The 22,936-nt window shown below is 42.3% G+C and overlaps 1 protein-coding gene across 1 annotated transcript; it reads right to left on the bottom strand.

Annotated features, from left to right (window-relative positions):
• Window positions 1-1,554: 1,554 nt before the first annotated feature.
• plcxd3 (phosphatidylinositol-specific phospholipase C, X domain containing 3) lies at window positions 1,555-20,999 on the bottom strand (the record flags this gene model as incomplete). The annotated part of the gene is made up of 6 exons (XM_084055075.1): window positions 1,555-2,271; window positions 3,429-3,530; window positions 4,693-4,868; window positions 5,922-6,095; window positions 7,212-7,468; window positions 20,894-20,999. 6 exons carry the CDS (start codon window positions 20,997-20,999, stop codon window positions 2,118-2,120), a joined length of 969 nt encoding a protein of 322 aa, XP_083911201.1. The 3' UTR covers window positions 1,555-2,117.
• Between the last annotated feature and the right edge of the window lie 1,937 nt (window positions 21,000-22,936).

Here is a 22,936-nt window from a genome sequence, read left to right as displayed (position 1 = left end):
TTTGTCATATGGAAAATTGTAAACTAAATCAGGATAAAAAAGTGAATAAAAACAAAAACAAAATAATCAAATAGATATCACAAAAAAATGCAACAATCATTGAGTTGGAAAAAGCTGGTTACGTAAACTTAATCATTGTTGGAGAAGATGAACAAGCCCTTTTTAAGCTGTTAAACCTTGGAATCAAACCGTTGAAAGGAAAAAAATAAAAAAATAAATTGATCTTTAGTCTGAAATAAATAGATAATATAATTGGAATGCATTGACATCATAGAAGAATTAAAGGTTTTCGAATAAGGTACCAGAACTGACAAGTCCAGGAAATGTTGATATTCTACGTAGTAAATTGTTTCTGTAATGTTTAAAGGTGTTTGAGGTTTGTCTTGTAGGCAATGTCCCAGACTATATTGCAGTAAGAGAGAAAGGGATATATTAAGGGGTAATACAGAGATATAAGAATATTACTAGGCAGGACATGTCTGATTTAGCTGATGATACCAATATTCAAGAACTAGTTGAATGCCTCATGTCTAAATGTGGGTGTTCATTGAATGAAATGAATAGACACAGTCCTCTATCATGTGCCAGGGCACATTTTGTGATCCTGGAACAGCCTTTTCATTTCACCTCCTGAACAGCCTGCTCTGTTCATGTCCAAACCCACTGGATATAGTTTTTTATTTAACTAACTTTTCACATCTAACAGCAGCAATAGGCTTGCCTTTATCACCTGATTTTGAGAAAGACATAAGACCATGATAGATCTCATAATGCCTTGTATATTGTATATATTGATAATATGTATGGTACATTAGTAAAAACACTATAACAGAGGTCAAGGCATTCATTGGAGAAAATGTGGCTGGTGGGCACATTGTTGTACCCCTAGTATGATATAATACGTAACTGTATGATATAGACATATTTAACATAGTTTTTCTGATCAACACTGATGTAATTCTCATGGTCTGTCAGCATCTCAGGAGTGCCACCACACATATACTTAGCAATCTCTGGTGCATACCCAAAAATAAATGCACCAATGTGCCAACTGAGTTTATTCGGATGCATCAAACACTAAAACACTTTTACCTTGGCTTTAATTTTTACTAGGAGATGGACAAACACCACTGCATCTAGCCTTGCCTCAATCTGCATTTGTATCTCTCTCTCTCTCCCTGGTGGCTTTGAAAGCGGGAATTTAATCAATGGTCCCTACAGTGCAGACGTGTGTGATCAATGTGTAGACCGTACGCTGACTACAGACGAGGCTGTTATTGGGAAAAACTCCCTTAAGAGACTGTCTTGGAGGTGGCTTCAACTAGTTTATCACTCATGAATACCCTGCAATGGAGAATTGCCCTGCCTCATTTCCTCGCTGAGTATGGGCGATAGATCTTTCTGTAAACACATTATGCATTCAAGCTTCAGGAGGCCACATCCACACACCTTCGCCAAGATGCCTCCATGCAGTTATCTGACATGGGATGCATTAAAGAAACATTTTTAAGTAAATTTTCGAAGTAAGACAAAACAACGTCTACTGTAGCTACTAACACCAGCATTTATGTGAGCAGTTTACAAGATACACAGACTGACCACTAATTTAGAGCTGGCTGCAGCCACTGAAACAGAATAACTGCTGAAAAAACCTTCACTGTCACTAGAATACCAAGAACATCTACCTGTACCTGTACATTTCACATCAGTATGCTGATATCCTTTGAAGGAACTTACCCTATGACGAAGCAGTAAAGCCCATAAACAGTGCATTTGACTGATCGTAAAGCTGTTCTATTTACAGCCAATAAAAGTTAAAGGAAAAGAAAAAAAAACATGGCTCTAAAAACCTTAAATGCCCTTTTGATCCCAAAATGGATGAAACACAAATCCTCTGATTATGTTCATCGTTGTCCCTCGCTCCTTCTCTACCCCAACACATCTTTCCTTCACTCCCTCTTCATTCTTTCGGTCTTTTCTCAATAGCCCTAAATAAAGAGAGAGGAGAGGCTCTACTCCCCCCTTCCAGAAATGAACACCAAATTGTAAGAATGAAAGCACAGGCCCAGCCTCTGGTACAGGGTTTGACTGTGCTCTCAGGCGCCCCCTGTCTCCCCTCAGGTGGCGTCATCATCATCCTCCAGGTGGTAGTTGAGGGTGATGACGGCACTGATGAACTCTCCCAGCTCCACAAAGTCAGCCGTGATGATGTTGATGCCACTCTCGCCAGGCCTCTGGGCTCTGATCCATTGCATCATGCCTGGCAAGGCCCTGGGAGGAGACAAACAGTGGTGGAAGAACTAGTCAGATTTGTTAGGACCTCAATGGAGACGTGTCCACAGGACTTTTTTGGGTTATCCTTTTAGACCAAGTGTATGACTGTACTCGTGCTGTTTGCAAAGTATTCAATCAATCAATCAATCAATCAATCAATCAACCAATCAATCACTTAAGTAAAAGTTGCAATACTACAATACAGAAACACTGTTACATAAAAGGCCTGTATTAAAAATGTAACTTCAGTAAAAGTACAAAAGTATTCACATCAAAATGTAGTTAAAGTACCAAATTAAAAAAGTACCCATACAAATCTTTTGAAGACATTTCTAAATGTGTCCAATTTATAAAATCACAACACGTTGCGATATGAGACGCGTTGTGAGCTTGCAGATCGGGTATTTTCAAATAGCTGAGGTATAGATATGGGTTTTATATCAATAATACAAATTGCAAAGTAACTAAAGCAACATCAACATCACTGTAAAATTCTTATAGGTCACATGCATGCGTGAATACACACAAGCACACGTGTGCATGTGTACAACATAAACGCAGACACACCATTACGCAACACAAACATTCAGGCATGCAACCACACATTTACAATTTACACAGAGCACAAAGACACTTTCAGCATACAGAAATGAATCCTCATGTTTAGATACACTGTCATTATTTGTAGCATGATAGCCTGAATGGGAATGTTTTGAAGGACATAAAATCAAGCAAACAAACAGCGTAGATTGGTTGGCGATAATCAAATGAATTATTCATGCAGGGAAAATGGATGGCTCTGCTGTTGACTCAACCAAAAATGAGATATACTGTATGGAGAGAAAGAGAAGAACGATGAAGTCTGTTGCAGCTGTTCAAAAGACGTCTGTATCAAACGCCTGGAGACGTTGTGCAACCCAACAGGTTGTAAAATCCAAACAATTCCCAAAGTGTTTATCATCATCATATCATCACTTATATCCTATATTAAAATTGGGTGGATGGTGGGCATCACAAACATAATGTGTCTATATATGGAAACAACTTTAAACTAGATTTGATATATGGTGGGTGGACGCCACAAACGTAACATGGAGACCACTTTAAACTAGACTTTCAAGCCACGAAGGGTCAATGAAGTGTTTTTAAATTACCTCTCTGTGATAGTTTCTCTCAGTCCACTTGCCACTCCTTTCATCACAGTGCTGGCTTTGGGCGTTAGGACCACCTGAGAAACAAAGAAGGTCCCCTTCCTCCTGCAGGAGATATACTGTATATGTTTTATCATGATCTCAGTTACATTTGCATTCCCAAGAGGTCAAACAAAAACAAAAAAACAAAAAAATGAAGAAATATCATTCTAACAAAGAAATTCTAGATTGCTGGGTGTCTCCTGCAGCCTAGATTAGCAATTGTTCAATATTTCTGGAACATTAACTGAAAAACGAATGTGATTTACTGTGAATGCTTTTTAAAGGAATGTTATCACACTGCAGAGCTTAATCTGTCACAATGTCCTGACTACCCTTGAACACGTTCCTCCCTGTAACCTTTAGAGAATGCTATGGTCTATTTTGAACCAAAGCATAAGACAACATGTTATTCATTACCCCTTGAGTGTAGCAGTAGTTTCTCAGGACCTCTGCCTGATGACCAAAAGCCTAATATTTTAGCCCAATTCCCCTTTAGGCTAGTGGATAAGATGTTGGCTTTCCATGCGGTAGTTCGGGGTTAAAGTCCCAGGCGTTACATTGGTGACGTGATAAGGAAATGCAGCGTGCATGTATATGTATATGTTTGAGAGTGTGTGTGTGTGTGTGTGTGTGTGTGTGTGTGTGTGTGTGTGTGTGTGTGTGTGTGTGTGTGTGTGTGTGCGTGTGTGCGTGTGTGCGTGTGTGCGTGTGTGCGTGTGTGTGTGTGTGTGTGTGTTGTTATAATGTTGTTGGCAGGTAAAGTTAGACTTGAGTCCTCAAGTTACTGCACTGTGTTGTTTGTTAGGGGCTGCGTCCACCGTCCATCAAGGCATCTTTTCCTGAGCACTGCTTCGCCTAATATGTTTTTGATGTTTTCAAAGGGAGAGCCGGAGTGCTAGAAACACCAACTGCACTGTAAAACCTGACCAAAACGCACAAAGTTACACGAAACACGCTACATCTCAACCCACAGTTCCACCAAGGTGTATGACAATTGTACTGTAATTAGTTACATTTGGGGGAAAAGTAACTGTAATATTATTACTCAAAACGCTGTCGCAATTAGGTATATTACTTGTTACTTGAAAAAGTAATAATATCGTAGCAACGCTTTACTGTTAACGTGATACTACTTACTCGTTACTTACCAACAGTTTGGCAAGCGAAAGTACATCATTTTATGTGACAAAACAGTGTGCCACAGTAACATGTTGTTGGCGCTGACCTGCGGTCGGTGAGGGAGGCCTGGAGAAACTGCACCAGCTTCTCTGGGTCAGTGGTGTTGGCCCAGGGAGAAGGCATCATCTGACCTGGCCACAGGAAGGGCACCTCCAGAGCCATGGGGTTGTGGTAGAACACCAACACCTGGTAGTCCTTCTCCCATAGATACTGCAGAGTCACCTGGGGATAAAGGGGAAGCCGAGAAGCTAGGATGGATTATTTGGCTTAGATGCAGACATAAATACCACAGTCAAAAAGCAGTTTTTATGATTTATAATTGTATTAAAAAAGCGTGGAACCATTCAGCTGGTGTCAAAGAGAATAGCATGCCATTTTTATTTTATTTTTCTGAAACACAATCAGACACCAAACAAAACCAAAACAGAGGACACAATCAATAAAACACAAACACCAAAGGTAGAACAAGATACATCAACACAAAATACGCCTAGAAGCCCACAGCATCACTGAACAAATAGAACTTCAGTATCCTCTATATACCACACCCCATCCAGTAAATCATTGCTTTTCAAAGCCGGAAAACTCCATCAGACCCCCAACAAAAATGTATAAAGATGATAGTGTCCCCATTTCAAATCGTATTTTTCCAATGATCCAGCAACTTATATCACAATCGCTCTAAAGCAGCCAAGGGGCCAAGAGAGGCGTACCACAGAGTCAGCACAGGTGCAGAGAGCCTCCTCCCTAACATAAGAGCAGTTTGAATCCAATTACATAGAGGGGGATATATACGCCACTCAACATGGCAGCCTCATCTAAAAATAACCAAACTGGGGGGAAAAGGGATATCCAGACCTGATATCCTTTCCACTGCCAAATGTATAGCAAAAAAAAAATCCTGATTTCTTGGGTAACGACCCTGTCGTGACACCTCCAACACTCAACCATCAATCAAACCCACCCTATATATACAGCCTAGATGGTGTCCTAAATATTCTAATTCAAATGTATTTTAAATTCTAATTTAAGATTTAAAAATCTGGAGTGTTACTTGAGTGTAAACATGGACCTGTAAAGAACACACCACGTTTTGGTTGAAAATAAAATAAAAAGGTCAAATTGTAATATTTAAGTACTAAATTGCCTTTAACCTTACTGTTCCTAAGCAAGGAACAGTACTAACATAATACTATATAATACTGTATATATTGTTTTAATTAAGTTGACATCTGCTGTGGATTATTTAGTTGGCCTTCAGGTCAGCTGACATACTTCCTGGGCAAAGACGACCGGACAGAGCTTGTCTCCAAACACCTCCTTCAACATGGTGACCAGCTTCTCGTGGTGCAGGTTCTGGACACCGTAGAAGTGGTTGAAGTCGAGGAAGACCACCTCTCTCGAGTGAGATGAAAGGAAACTACTGATCTGCTCCAGACCTTCTCTGACCTGGACACACACACGCACGCACACACGCACGCACGCACGCACGCACGCACGCACGCACGCACGCACGCACGCACGCACGCACGCACGCACGCACGCACGCACGCACGCACGCACGCACACACACACACACACACACACACACACACACACACACACACACACACACACACACACACACACACACACATACTTGTAAGGACATCAAAAGTTCAGGATAGCAATTTAATCAATAACACTTTTACCATTTTTGGGCTATTTTTAAACCCTAACCGTAAAGCCTGAGTTGTACTTAGTTGTGCGCCGATGTCGTTCACCCAAAATAACCGGTCTACAAGCTCACGAGTCACAACGTGTCGTGCTGCACTGCATTGTGAGCTTGAAGATGCTATTTTTGGTGTGCGACACAGCGTGCAAACGTACAAAACAGGGATAACTCCAACCCCACCCCCTACAGTACATTTAACTAAATGGTCACCTAGGGATCATTAGGTGTTAGAAATCAACCCATTTCCTAACCCAACCTGATTCTTTTTCTAATTGTAAACCCAACTTTAATTCTTTAATCCATAAAAACTAAAATTTCTCTTGTGAGTACCAGGAAAATTGCTCCGACAATGTCTCTCACACACACAACAAACACACAAACATAATCAGAATCATTATCATCACTATCATCAAATCATAATTATGTTCAGCTACAGATGATGCCGGTCGTGTTTCAGTTACACATTGAAAATACTTTTATCTGCATTTAGCAGTCATATACTGTACACACAGCATGATACTTTGAGTTTGGACATCCTGTGAAATGTCTTGTGCCTATACAGTATGTTTGTATGTACTGTACACACAAACACACACACACACACACACACACACACACACACACACACACACACACACACACACACACACACACACACACACACACACCCCCCCCCCCCCCCCCCCCCACACACACACACACACACACACACACACACACACACACACACACACACACACACACACACACACACACACACACACACACAGACTCACTCACACAACAAGCGTCACCACACATGTTACATTACTACACGCATGCTGAACATCTAACAGATCCTCTGTACTGACCGTGGCACTGAAGAGCCCGTGGGCGAAGTACAGCTCGTTGTCTGGATCCCGTGGCTTGGTGGAGATACGTAGGTCAAAGAAACGGACCCCAGCCTCCAGCTGGCTAGTGAAGTTCATGGTCTGTGTGGCCAGCCACTTCCTCATTAGCTTCTTGGCCACCGTGCCAAAAACAGAGACAAAATTCTGCACTGTCTCCGGCTGCTCGGGGCCCACTGGAGAAGACTCATCAATGTAGAAACTGAATGAGTCATGGGAACCTGGAGGGAATAATAAGGAAGTATGTATGTATATTAGTTGCAACTTGTGGAGGGAATGTGAGGCTGTGTGCAGAAAATAGCAGATCTATAAGCTCACAACGCGTTGCGAGCTTGTAGATCGGCTATTTTCAAATAGCCTATGTATAAAATAGGGCTAAAGTGGTTAATGCATGTTTCCTAATATAATATTTTGTATCTGAAAACGTGAAAAGTAACTAGTAACTTAAGTTTTCAAATAATTGTAGTGGAGTAAAAGTACAATATTTGCCTTTGAGATGTAGTGGAGTAGAAGTAAAAGTATTGGAAATTGGAAATACTCAAGTAAAGTACAAATACCTCAAAATTGTACTTAAGTACAGTACTTAAGTAAATGTACTTAGTTACTTTGAACCACTGCTTTATATATATATCATAATTGTTTTTGGTGAGGTGGAAACATCAAGCGTCCCTATTCTGGGGTGAACATTTGGTGTAAATATTGTTTATTGTTTATTGTTTATTAAGGATTCCCATTAGTCTACACCGTAGTGGAGACTATTCTTCCTGAGGTCCAGGCAAAAAAACATCACAATACAAATTATAAAATGCAGTACAGCATGATCATGAGCATGATTCTTTAGTGAACAAAAACACAAACTGTACATTAACAGTAAACAAAAAACTACTAAACTGAACAGGTTTGTCTGTCCGGAAATACCAAAAATAATAACAACCTAATCTAAAAAATGGTCAATCTACATGCTCACAATGCATTGCAACGTGTTGCATTGTGAGCTTGCAATTCGGCTATTTTTGGGGAAGAGATTTGGTGTAGAGGGGGAAAGATCCCTGGTGACTCCGGTCAACAAAGTATATAGGGTTTATAAGGTTGTGTTTAGTAATCCCATTGACAAAAATATGGTTCTAAAATTAGAGCTTCTGTGACAAATCTGTATTAGTATATTCATAGACTAGTCATTAGTTAACCATTATAATTAGCCAGTGCCTTCTGTTAGTAGTCCATTCAAATTGTTGTTTTATTATTATTATATTTATTTTTTTAATATATTTAATGTGAAAGGAATTGGCAACACTCAAGGAAACGGTCCATGTGCTTAAATAATGTGTATGGGCAGCAAACCATCAACACCCTTTTAGCAACCCATTTCCATTGCAAAATTTAGTCTACAATGTATGTAATTGTATATACAATTTATATAGCCTGCATGTGCACAGACAAAATGCACATCCACAGATATCCATACCATTTATATAAGCAAGGCTTATATTAAAAAAAAGACACACAAAGAGAGTGTGGAGGATACACGTTTTTTTTGCAGCAGCAGCCGCAGCAGTAACTCCAGCAAAAAAAAACATTATTTTTGTTTTTGATTGGTAAGGAGAGTGTGGAATCATCATTCAGTAGCCAAATCCAAGCCAAGAGAGTATGTAGCGGAGCAGCTTCTTGGACGTGTCTGAAATGCATCTGGTGGAATCACAAGCTTTGTCTACAGTGGCCGCGGCCAGGTGCCACGTCTACCGCACCCAGTGGAATCTGACTTTTGACATGCCGGCTGTGCACAAAACAACCTGTTGTACAGGTGCATTGGACCATGGAGGTGGTAAATTGTTCTGCCGTGCACGATAATCTTAATATCTTGTATTGTGTGATGCGTAATTATTTTAAAATCTTGTAGTGAGTGCATGTTTGATATACAGCACATTTTTGATATTATAGAGAAGACAATCTATTAAGAGTCTCCTTATGGTTAGGATTTTAAAACTGCTCCAATGTGTGAGCCCAGTTTTTGTTACACCATCATTGCTGTTGTGAAGTTGTGTACTAATTATTGGAGAACAAAAAAACAATGCCTGTCTTTTGCACACAGCACCTGGACTGACACACTGACAGACACACACACACATAGAGAGAGAGAAAGTGAGGGGGGGGGTAAGAGAGTCCAAGTAGTAAGGCAGACAGAGAGCAACAGAGAGAGGGAAACAAATAGGCCCACATCTAATCTAACATACATCTGAACATACATAAACGTGACAACATACTGTACATGGCACACCTATGACGCACACAAATGTGTAAGCACAGCACGCACACTTAAATTGTGGCTCGGAGCCTTGGACAAACATCACATTAAAGCACTATGTACAATTTTCCGCACAGACAGTGGGAGAGAGAGAGAGAGAGGGAGACAGAGAGACAGAGAGAAAGAGAGAGAGAGAGAGAGAGAGAGAGAGAGAGAGAGAGAGAGAGAGAGAGAGAGAGAGAGACACAGTTTGACGTTACTGGGTCAGTTTAAGTGTTATTATTGGCTCCTGGCAGAGATTTGACCTTTTTTCCTTTTCAAACGTTTCAGGCATTTAGTTTGTACGTATGTATCCAAAAAGCTTCTCTTTGTAGAAGTGCTTATCTCTCCCATTACCTCTCTTTAAAGGCGGTTTGAATGTTCAGATATTGTAGTATCGTAGTATCAAGGGCAAGACCACCAGATTTTGGAACAGACTGCAGATCACCGCCTGTCACCAGGCTGGCCTGTCAACTGAAACACTTTACTTGAAACTGACTTTTTTGCTTCCATGCTCTCCCTCTACCTGTCACCCCCTCCTTTTTTCTTCTCCCTTTCTGAAAAACAACAAAAATATGGATGCGCAAAAAACAATTTCACCCACTTCTTTACACCTGTAATTCAGTGAAGTGACAAAGTCGCAGGGGTGATGTGCTGCAAAATAATAAGTACGTGAAGACCAGTTAAGTGCTCCAGTATTTTATTTGGGTAGTCTCTCCCCAGGTATTATTCTCTCTGATTCAAGTTGTCCCTGTTGAGCACCGACCATCCCTTCTACCTTCAACTGGCTGAAGCACGCTGGACTTTTCTTTGTACCTTGATTCCTTGAAATATTTGTTTAATGTTTACACTTACAGTATTTTGTTTATTATACGGATCCCCATTAGCTGCCGCCTTAACAACAGCTAGTCTTCCTAATAACATGATAGCAAGCTCTCTCTCGTGATTTTTACCATCATAACACTACCCATATGGACATCCCAATAGACAGATCATGTAGCAGTTCACTGATCCAAGTAACGCTGCATTCTCACAAATTACACGATTTGTTTTTGTTTCTGACTGAGATAAAAGACAATCAACATGAACTGTATATGGTGCCTCTCACCTATGGACTATTATTTGTTTTTAATAAGTGACAGTTCCATTCTGGTATTGTGTAACGCTGAAGAAAGCTTTGATTGCTGCCCATACCCATATAAATAAAGCACCTGAAGGTCGTTGTTGTGGGTGCTGGCAATTCATTTGATAATAAAAGAATATCTAGGCAGTGTACCTAAAGTCATGCTTGCACCCTGTTGAAATTACAACATCTGTAATGCCTTAACTTACTTGAGGCATTAAAGAACATAATATGTCAAGCCTTTTTCTAGATCTTTTTCTAAAGCCTTCAAAAACATTGCTTTTGAAGCCTCGTCCGGGCATGCATTAGTATATTGAGGCGCTCCCCACCCCACCCCTGGAGATAGCCTTGAAGCTGCCATAATGCTAAGGTCAATGCTGAAAATGACCTGGTGCTATGGCAACCAGATATAATGACTACAGTATCTACAGTATCTCAAGGATGGGCAAGAAGACAGTTTTCATTTATAGATAGGAAAGGCCTGTCACAATTATTACATAATCGCCTAATCGTAATTGTAATCATAATCGTCAAATCATTTCCATGTTAAAATGTTCATATTATTTTCAGACATTTTCAAAAATAGTGGAAATAGCAGTAATTAGATATGTATGTTGTCATCTCTGCCCTGTGAAACTTTAGTTTGCGAAGCCTAAAAGCCAAACAGAAATGTATTTTTTCATCCATAATGTTCTAATGTTTAACGACAGAAACACAAATCAATTGTTAATCGCAATCATTTGAGTGACAATAAATCGTCAAGTAAAATCTCATAATCGTGACAGCCCTATAGATAGGGCGGTGCCTCTATCAGGCAGTGTGACTTTAAGAACCTGTGGATGGATTGGACTGCACCTCATTTAAATGACAAAGGGAGAAAAGGACACAAATGTGTGTGCATGGCATGCACGTTATGCAAAAGAGGCTGGGGGTGACTCGGCTACGCTGTTTCTGCTCTCGGTGCACACACTCCTATAAATATCCACATTATACTGTACACTGCCACGTCTTCAGCACACACTCACGCGCCCAATGTGACCTTCAGCGTAGTCTAGAGAGCCAGGTCATTGCAGCCAGCCCAGAGAGTGACCATAAGGAGGTTAGACAGCTGAGTCCAAAGGCAGGGAGGCACACAGCTTCACTGTAGCAACTGTAGCAGTAGGATCAGAAATCATGGCAACCTTACCAGAGGCTGACCTTAAACGGTCAGAAAAACTGTCTGGCTCCCCTGAAGTGGGGCACTGACGATAGTGCAAACGTCTTGACGGGCAGATGCACAGAAAAACATACAAGCAGACAAGAACAGACAGAAAGATAGATTGAAAGACAGACACAGTCAGTCAGTCAGTCAGTCAGTCAGTCAGTCAGACAGACAGACAGACAGACAGACAGACAGACAGACAGACAGACAGACAGACATTTCAGCTCTGTTAACTGCAATATTCTGTCTGAGAGAGGAGAGGAGAGGAGAGGAGAGGAGAGGAGAGGAGAGGAGAGGAGAGGAGAGGAGAGACACTATGTTACTACAATTACTATTGCATCTCCTGAGTCTCTCAACCCTCTGTTGAATGAATCTTCGTGCTGTTTCACAGTTGTTCCACTCATTCACTCACTTTTAACATTCTTCGAACGTCTATTTGTGCGTTGTATCCTTCTATCTCGCTGTGTGCTACCATTACTTCAAACCCCACTTCCATTCACCCAATTGCATTTGCATTCTCAATCCATAATTCCACAGGGAAACATTTGTGCCTACAGACTAATTTGTCCACTTCTGCACGGCAACTGTCAACTAACTGTGACTGTCCATCCAAAAAAATCAATGCTATGCTATGAATAGATGACTAAGCCCTTTCCAAGGCCTTCTCTAGTGGCAAGCGCACAGAATCTTGGCGGGATGTGTACCTAGTCAAGCACTTAAGGGCCATAACTGCCCTTGGGTATAGTTGACAGCTAACTGGAGACCTGGATGGATAATAACATTATAGAAAATAGCTACTCATTTCACCGACTCTCCATTTACCATCCATTTGCTCCTCTTTGAATCATCTTCACCCGCACCCTCTCTCTCCCATACACCAAAATTATAGGATCTTTCCCTCCCCTATCTTTGTTTTCACTTCCTGTGCCATTTAACAGTGGGATTTTGCCCTTCAAAGATCCCCTGAGCTCATGGCGTTTACGTTGCCATCTGAGATTTCATCCCGCCTGTTCAGGGGGCTTAAGTGGCAGGCGGGTGATCTAGCCACATGGGTTTGTTGGATTTACGGCTAAAGGTCCTGACCAGGCCTGAGCATTTACCCCAAGGGAAACAGGAAGACAGGGGATGCTTCTCATGCGGTGGATTTTCTTCCATCGGCCCCAAAGGATCATTTATTGTACGTTACAACAAGTGCTCTCCCTCATCAGCTTCAAACCGTTGGCCTAAGGTATGCTATTCATTTCTTGTCTCTGGAGGAGCCATATGCTACTGGTGTCTTAGTGAGAACCGTTGGGCTCTCTTTGCTGAGTGTGTCTTTATGTGTGTGTGTGAGTTAGTGAATCACCCTGTGTGGATTCATTCATTGTCTCCGCCAGGCCGAAAGGCATGGCGAGAGAGTATGTTTTGCCCCCTGTCCGTCCATGTGTCTGTCCGTCCATGTGTCTGTCTGTCCGTCCGTCCGTCCGTCCGTCCGTCCGTCCGTCCGTCCGTCCTTCTGTCTGTGAGCAGCTAATCTCCACCACCGTTGGCCTGGTCACTGTGAAACTGCGCACACAGACTCCCTGGATGCCACAGCAGAACCTCTGCCCCACATTTTTCAGATCAGCCTGTCATAGCGCCACCATGAGGCTGACTTTTGCAAAACACATGTTTGGATATTACTCCTACATATTTTGTCGAAACAACACACAAATCGGTACACAGTATCTCTATAGTCATGTGATCAACACGGATCTGTCCGATATTTCGTATTCCATCCTGATTGGCTAAGATTGGCTTCCAAAGTTTGCAGGATTGGGTCGTTTTGAACAAAATGCCTCAAATCATGAACGCAGCATGTGATTTCCATGAAATTTTCCACGTAGATTTCCACTTGGCCCAGGAAGAAATGCCACTTGAAAACTTTCACATCAGCCTCATGGTGGCGCTATAACAGGCCGTTTCACGCTTTTACCTATAACTGCACCGATCTGCGTGAAACTTTGCACGCACACTCCCTAGAGGCCAAGGAAAAACCTTTGGCCTGCATTTTTCACACATGCCTTTTAGAGCTAGCGCCACCAGGAGGCTGACTTTTGTAAAACAAATGCTTTCCTCTTACTCCTTCAGATTCTGTCCAAGAAACACACAAATTGGTACACAGTATCTCTCTAGTCATGTGATCAAGATGGATGTGTCGATATTTCATATTCCATCCTACTTGCCTAACATTGGCTTCCAAAGTTTAGAGGATAGGTCCGTTTTGAACAAAATTACTCAAATCATGAACACTGCGTGCGATTTCCGTGGAATTTTGTACGCACATTCCCACTAGGCCGAGGAAGAAATGCCCTCCTTTTCACATTGGCCTGTTATAGCGCCACCAGCTGGTATAATTTAGCAAACCACATTTTTGGAACAAAATGCCTCAAATCATGAATGCAGTGTCTGGGCTCTTTCTGTGCAGCATTAGCTACTGAAAAAGCCTCTTAACCCCCGATGAATACTGTCTGACTAAAAGATATATCCACTCTCATGCAAATCTCACAATGCATGGCATGTATGCATGGCAATCAGGTAGTCTCTGTGAGCTATGTCTCTTATTTCAACTACTAGGGTTCAGTTCCTGGATGGATTGCCTATCTTGAATGAAGAAAGTCTGATAACTATATCATTTCAAATAAAGACACAATCCCATATTAAGAATCAAGTGCTAATACTTAAATACAACCCTGGCACATTGCATTCTAATACACAAACACTCCACAGATTAGAAACCCATTTGAATCTACAAATGCCAGAAATCCCATTTCCCAGTGACAGTGAAATCTGGGAAGCCATTCACCACATTCCACAAGCAGACACTGCAGCAAAGCCTGTTAAATGCTGACAGTGCCACAGAGAAGCAGGTTTATCTGTGGCAGCCCACCTGTGCTGACCATTTCATTCTGTTGCCACAGTCTCAACCACGGCCAGGCAGTCTGTGGCACTCACCAGGAGCAGATCCAACAATGGCCAGAGCACAATCCCCATTATGTCCATCACTCGTCAGCCTAGAAAAGACCAATGGTGCCTGACTACTTAAGCCTAATTTGTGCTTTGTTGTATATCTGTCCTTCAACAAAAATAACTAATTTTCAACTAAAAAACATGACACAATGGCACGTTCCTCTCTGCCTCTTATTGCCTTTCCTGACCTCTGTCTTTGAGCCACTGCCCACTAGCCACTGCCAACCCCTCTTCTCTCTCTTTCTACTGATATGACCTTTCTCACTCTCTGGTCTCTTTTATCCTTTTCTTACTTCCTTACCTCTCAATCGCTCTCTCTTTCTCACAGGTAGTGTTAAGTTAGGAGACGCTAATCAAACTTGTGGGCTCAACAGGTGTAAGCAGTATGACATCACATCTAGGCGGCCGTAGCTGAGTGGGTAGAGAGGCCGAAACAGAAGGTCTCCACGGTACACGTCCTGGTCTACGTGTCGAAGTGTCAGAGCAAGACATTTAACCTTAGCGCTGCCCCCATAGCGCCCACTGCTCCTGATACTTGGGATGGGTTAAATTCGAAAGGGCCTACTCTGTGTGGAGTTTGCATGTTCTCCCCGTGTCTCCAAGGGTAGTTAATACCCTCACAAAAACATGTAGTAATCCTGGTCACTATACTGCCTCCCCCTGGTCAGCCGGGGCGCCTGATGGAGGGGAAGGGAACTGTTTGGAATAACGTGTTCCTTCCACGCGCTACGTCCAACCAGGGAAACTCCCCTCTGTCAGGTGACAAGAAGGTCAGTTGGCTCTCATGCACTGAAGGAGGCATGAGCTCGGCCCTGGCCTCCCTAGGCTGGTGGGGGGAGTGTAGTGCCCAGGATCACTTAGCAAATTGGCACCGGGTGAAAAAAGGGTTACAAAATCATGGGATAAAAATTATATAAAAAAAAAAAAATCAAATACCACATTTCACTGTATACAGTGACAAATACCACAAAGGAATGCAGACTGGATTCCACCTGAACCGTAAGGTGCTAAGAGAAGGCTAACCTAAAGAGGTGTGTCTTTAGCTTATGTTTAAAAATGTCTATGGAGTTAGCCTCTCTAACTTCCCCAGGAAGTATGTTCCACAGTTTTGGTGCATAGAAAGAAAAAGCTGCCTCTCCTATTTTCTTTTGTGGGCGCTGATTCGTGTCAAGTAGACCTGCTGTGGAGGATCTCAGTGCTCTGGATTGAGTGTATGGCAATACAAAGACTGTAATGTATGCAGGGCCTTGGCCGTTGAGTGCTTTGTAGATTATTAGCAGGACCTTGAAATATATTCTATGGGAGACCGGGAGCCAATGGTGGGTGTACAGGACTGGTGTGATGTGTTTTCTTAGTCTTGGTTAGTATTAATCTAGCAGCAGAGTTTTGCATGAGTTGCAGTCTGTCTATGGCTTGTTTTGGTAGACCTGTGAGTAGAGCATTACAATCTAGGCAGCTGGTGATGAAGGCATGGATGATTTTTTCTGCATCTGGTTGTGACAGGAAAGGTCATTTTAATTTCTGTATTTGAGGCGACATTATATAAAATACATTACGGGCCCAAATATTTTTCAGTTGCTTCTGATGTCTTACATACTCGAAATAACATGTGTTTCAGTGCATGAATGAACAGAAATGTAAACAACGCACATGAACATATTCACAGATAGATAGATAGATAAAAAGATAGATACAAAGATAGATAGATAGATAGATAGATAGATAGATGGATGGATGGATGGATGGATGGATGGATGGATGGATGGATGGATGGATTGATGCACATAGCTGTTCAAAGCAGGCATGCTTAGTTCTTCATTCCCAATCTTTTACAAAAACATTCCTTTTTGGCAAACCACATAAAGCCATGCCATAACAACATCACCCCCCCACCCCCACAACGTTAGAGCACTCCAAATCGCCACCATGCAGTGTCTTGGGTGTAAGCCATCCAAGCTGTGTTGGCTGGCAAAGTAAACCCATTTTGCTCAAAAATAACATAGCATTGAACTTAATACTGAAATTGTTTGATGCTGTTAAGACAAGGCTCTCTCTTTCACTTCTTCTTGATCTGGAACACTGCTCTCCAATATGAGATTAGGTGATATGAGCTAACACAACATTAAACACTAAATAATAAGATAACTAATACCATCAAAACACATTATTATTATTGAATCTGGTTAGGGGAACCATGAGGCAAATGTGCTCTCTGCGAGCATAGACGCGCGCGCACACACACACACACACACACACACACACACACACACACACACACAAACACACACACACACACACATACACACGCACAGACACACGCACAGACACACGCGCACGCACGCACGCACGCACGCATGTGAAAGGTTGAAAAAAAATCACACCCTGTGTGAAGGAAGCGGTGCCTTTGATGAGTTTATTTAATTGGGCTATAGGCTGTTTAAAGCCCAGCCAATAGGAAGACAGAGGGGGTGGGGCTTAATTAATTTCAGTTCGTCCCTATTGGTGGTCTGAGTCCACTTGCCAAATTTGTACTTGGTAGCATGCTGCAAACTGGAATAATGGCTGTTTAAATCCCAGCCAATGGGAATACAGAGGGGGCAGGGCTTAAGTAATTACAGTGCGTCCCTATAGACGGGTTTCCGAGCGACGTCATCACAGAGCAGAATGCGCAATCTGCGCATGCCTGGGGGTGGAAGGCGCGTTCGAAAATACAGCCCTGAGCGGCAGTGAGCGCACTGGCCAATACAAACTAATAGGCGAGTGTGCTCCGGTGCGTAATTTCCAAACGCACCCATAGGCTTCCCCCCGCAGCTGCGCGGTCATATTCCTCTCAATGTTTACTAACAGGAAACCTGTCTATTGGTGGTCACATACGACATTTGGACTTGGTGGCATGCTGCAAACTGGCGTTATAGCTGTTTAAAGCCCCGTGCTCATACGGACGGACGCCCCGTGCTCATACGGACGGACGGAAGCCCAGCCAATGGGAAGACAGAGGGGGCGGGGCTTCAGCAATTAATGCTCGTCCCTATTGGTGGTCTAAGTCCACATACCAAATGTGGACTTGGTGGCATGCTGCGAACTGGAGTTATAGCTGTTTAAATGCCGTGCTCATACGCCGTGCTCATACGCCGTGCTCATACGGGCGTCAAGTGTGTGTGTGTGTGTGTGTGTGCGTGTGTTCGTGTGTGCGCATGTGTGCAGTATTGGCGTGTGTGTGTGTGTGTGTGTGTGTGTGTGTGTGTGTGTGTGTGTGTGGGTTGAAGTGGCGCATGTGTTTTGCCGTGTTCAAGCATACGGACGGACGGACGGACGGACAGACAGACATACGGACAGAGTCAAATGTAGAGCGGTTGGCACCGCTAAAAAGTCAGAGGTGACTGCATCCATCCAACTGGTGCAGAATGGACGGCAGCGGGGCTGCGGGGCCAATGAGGAGTAATGACACCTAATTAGATGGAACAGGCCATGTTTCCAGGCTGCCTGCTTGTACAAAGGGCTGGGTTGTCTGTCGCACAGCACATGTAACGTGATTCAGCAAGGACCTGCTGGCACCAGAGAACGCGCCTCATGCCACTTAAATGTCCCTGTCTTCCATGCACTGCTAAGGCGTAGTCTATCCAATTAAAGGTAGGGTAAGTGATTTACTTTGGTTAAAATGAGTGTGTTAAATGGCTCTACATTCTGATAGTACTCGTTGCTATAGAGTGTTTGTTCAGTAAAAGGAGTCTACCATGTCTCTCCAGCTCTTTATTATACAGAAAATGCATTTTCAGTGTTCTCTCCTGATTGGCTTAAATGTTGTCACCTACCTGAAAATGTAGGAATACTATATTCTGTTTACTAAAGAGCTGGAGAGACCCCTGTGACTGAACAAACGCTCTGTAGCAATGATTACTGACATAATATAGTACTTTAACCTTTTTAACAAAAACACTTACCCCCAATTGCAGGTATACAAGATGCCCTTTTAGCGCGGCACTTCGTACCGCGCTGCAAGCTTGTATATCTGCTATTTTTGAATGGCCAACGCAAAAAAAGCTAAAATGACATGCTTTCTCGGTTTTAATGGGCTATTTGAACAGTAAAAGAAAAGGAGACAAAAATCCTAAACTGTATACAGTATATACATATACTGTATGTGCGTGTGCATAACCCCCCATATGTGCATACATGCGGGCATGTGCTGGTGGCATCAATAGAGACTGAGAGCTGAAAGCAGCGATGCCACGACCATGCCACACCTCTTTGTGAACCAAGGACATTCATCTGAAATGTGGCCTCCCTCCCTCAACCCCCACCCCACCACACCACACCCATCCCCTCTTTCTCTCTGATGGAGCATGTATAAATACAGGGTATGTGTCATCTGTTAGAGCCAGAGGGAGAGAGGAGGGGGGGGGGGGGGGGTCAGAGTAGCTACAAAATAAAATAGAGTGAAGGATTAAACTGTGTGTGTGTGTGTGTGTGTGTGTGTGTGTGTGTGTGTGTGTGTGTGTGTGTGTGTGTGTGTGTGTGTGTGTGTGTGTGTGTGTGTGTGTGTGTGTGTGTGTGTGTGTGTGTGTGTGTGTGTGTGTGTGTGTGTGTGTGCCCTCCAGATAATCACTAAGTGCTCATATAGAATTAACAAGCTGCTAATTAGCCATTCTATCAGCAGAGTGGAATCAGAGCTGGAGTGAAGTCTGATAAAGTCCCGGTCGAATATCTTCAAACATCTGACTGCATGGATTTCCAAAATGTATAATCCAGAATCCCCGCCTCCTGTTCCCTGGCTTGGTATCAGAGTGTCCTTGAGCAAGACACTGAACCCCTAATTGCTCCCGATGAGGGATGGTTCCTCCTTCCTTGGCATGGTTGCCTCCATCGTCGGTGTTTGAAGGGGCGAATGCATATGTAACGCTAGCCCCTACGGAACCTCTCCCTCCGCTGTACGCTGTATTGCTCCGAGATGAGGTCCCTCGTTAGTTACTGCCGTCTGTTTTCGAAATGTTCGCACGTCTTCCACTTTACATGTTTCTTACCCCTTTCTGCACATCGTATCCAAAAAGTAAAGCATTTCCGCCACTCTCTCAGATGTTTTAAGTTTTAACGCGCCATAAAAGCTATCCAACGGGTTGAAGAAAGTATTTAATTTGCCTCGGTTTTCATCCGGTTCCATAATATTTTGCATTAGAAGATGCAATTCAACATTTGACCAGTAGGGTAACCAGTAATGTTATCTCTACGGGCGCAACTCTTGCGCAATGTCTTAAAAACCATGTAACCGGATGAAAACCGAGGCAAATTAAATACTTTCTTCAACCCGTTGGATAGCTTTTATGGCGCGTTAAAACTTAAAACATCTGAGAGAGTGGCGGAAATGCTTTACTTTTTGGATACGATGTGCAGAAAGGGGTAAGAAACATGTGAAGTGGAAGACGTGCGACCATTTCGAAAACAGACGGCAGTAACTAACGAGGAACCTCATCTTGGAGCTATACAGCGGAGGGAGAGGTTCCGTCGGAGCTAATGTAACGCACATAAAAGCGCTCTTTGGATAAAGAAGGCGCTGGAAATGCGTGCAGACCATGTTTTATCAATGCAACTTTAGTTCTCTGAGCGATTAATTGCATTTCTTGCTGCGCTTGACATCCCTTATTATTGAGACTTCTATTATTAGGCTATAATTAAATACTGTATATTAAGACAAAGTAACAAGTTTCATAACGGACGTGGGTAACAGCCACTCTGTTGGAGATGCGCGTGGCAGCACTGTTCACTTTACGCAACAGGTCTCATCCTCTCTAACCTCATAAAGGATTATGAATTATTTCCCCGAGTTTTCTAGCATTTTTTTCGTGGTACAGAAACAAAAAAGGCAAACCTGAAAAATAAATCTGGGCAATTGTTGCTTCTAATGTGGCAAAGTGGCAAACCACGCGTTGTCTTGCCATCCACAACGATAGACATGTGTCTTTCATCATGTCATGATCAACCATTTCCAAATGCTTTGAAGCAACTGCGTGCAAAAAAAAACATTATTATAATAATAAAATCAACACATATTAGCCTACCGGGGACAGCCAGGTTAGTGAGCGGGGTGGTGTGCATGCTCTGCGGTAAACTTCCCATCCAATCTGCAAACCGTAGGTCACTTGATCTCCCGTGAGACGAAGCCATGCTGCCGCCGTGCAGAACGTCTAGTCTAACTGTCTTCTACACCGTCTACCTTCACTGTGTCTCTCTCCCTGTGCGGTGCTGCTCGCTCACCAATCCACACGCCAAACGCACACTCACTCAGCCACGCCGCGCGCACGCACGCACACGCAAGTGTAGTTTGCCTACTACACCATGCCCGCCGTGAAACAAAGGCATGCACCTCGCGGGAGCGCGCACATGCGTTATTATAACACACACTGCTCTCTCCCACATAGTCATTCATTTTAAAAGCCAACGAAAGAAGGGGGAATGTTAAGTCCAGAAAACAGACTGAGCTCTAATTGGCCACATACATATGACTAGGCCAAATTCATTGAACATTTTGTCTTTATCATCATTATCATGATTATTATATTTTAGCCTATAAAGTATAGGCTATTAAAGCCAAGCGAAGGAACTATATATTGGGCTATTAAACATTGAGCATTAAAGGAAAGGACATAGGCCTACGTATTATTTATAAATCACAATTATTAGGGTTGTCCGATATTGGCTTTTTTACCGATAAAAGATATACCGATATTGTCCAACTCTTAATTACCGATACCGATATCAACCGATACCGATATATGCGGGGATTATTGTGATTAGGGTAAGCTCAAATTTCATATCACACACACCATATACAGTAAGAACTCCTGTAACTTATTAATAAAGCAAAAAAAAAAAAAAAAAAAAAAAAAAAAAAAAAAAAAATTCCAAAAACCGATACCGATATTTTCCCGATATCAATTTTTATGCTAATATCGGCCGATAATATCGGGAGGCCGATAATATCGGACATCCCTAACAATTATTTATTTATTCATCATCAATCATTACTTAATTCATAATTATATTGTGTAGCTGTAGGCCACATGTAAAAATAAATACAATGGAATAGTCTTACAATAAACATATATTGTAAAAAATAGAAAATACACAAATGAATGGAAAGCGTCTGTTATGATATATGGCAACATTTCAGGTGTTCCGTCCTGATAGTGAAATGTCTATTACCTTTGGGGCAGAAATGGCGCAAGTCCTCTGTACAAGATCTATAGGTGGAGAGGAGCAAGGCCTCCTTTGTCCCCATGCAGTCCAAGGTCCACATGCATGAAATTCACTGTCATCCAATAAAATGTTACCCATGCATATGTGTAATGTAAAAAGGATTTTAAGCTGGGCTCAGAAGAATTATAATATTAAGGGCACAAGTCCTCTGTACAAGATCTCTAGGCGAAGAGGAGCAAGGCCTCCTTTGTCCCCACCAGGCCAAGGTCCACATGAAATTCACTGTCATCCAATAAAATGTTACTGTAATGTAAAAAGGATTTTATGCTGGGCTCACAAGAATTATAATATTCTTGCGTTGCCAGACAATCAACCTAGTTGAGCTTTAGCGTTAGTTGGGAAATGCACACCAGGATTAGCCTACATGCATAAAATTCTCTCTGTCAACCAGAGGTAACACAAAATGTGTGCTGTAAAAAGGATATGATACTGGGATCACCAGAATCAAAATTATAGGTGGATGCATTTTAAGGCAATGCTGTATCTACTACTACCTGCTTGGAAATGCATCCACAATGTGGCCAATTAGTGTTCAGTCTGTTTTCTGGCCTATGTTCAGTAGGCGTATATATATGACAGCATAAATCACTGTAAAGTATTGACTGAACTGTAGTCCGTAGTGCCAATCACATGCATTCATTCGATAAAGACAAGAAAATAGCCTTGTGAAAATTATGTGAACTTGTTGAAGTAGGCCTAGTCCTTTCAAATGTTGTGTTGCAAGTAGACAATTTCACGTTTGTTTTTATTTGTTACACACAGTTAAAAGCACTGTTTAAAACAGGAGTGATGTTTAGAAGTTTAGAAGATAAAAACCCTATATAAAAGAAAGTTAGAACTAGGCA

Source organism: Gymnoscopelus microlampas, assembly GCF_963454915.1.
Source record: "Gymnoscopelus microlampas genome assembly, chromosome: 4".
NCBI classification, from domain to species: domain Eukaryota; kingdom Metazoa; phylum Chordata; class Actinopteri; order Myctophiformes; family Myctophidae; genus Gymnoscopelus; species Gymnoscopelus microlampas.
The sequence above is the reverse complement of the archived record's forward strand: the minus strand, read 5'-3'. Positions and strand labels throughout refer to the sequence as shown.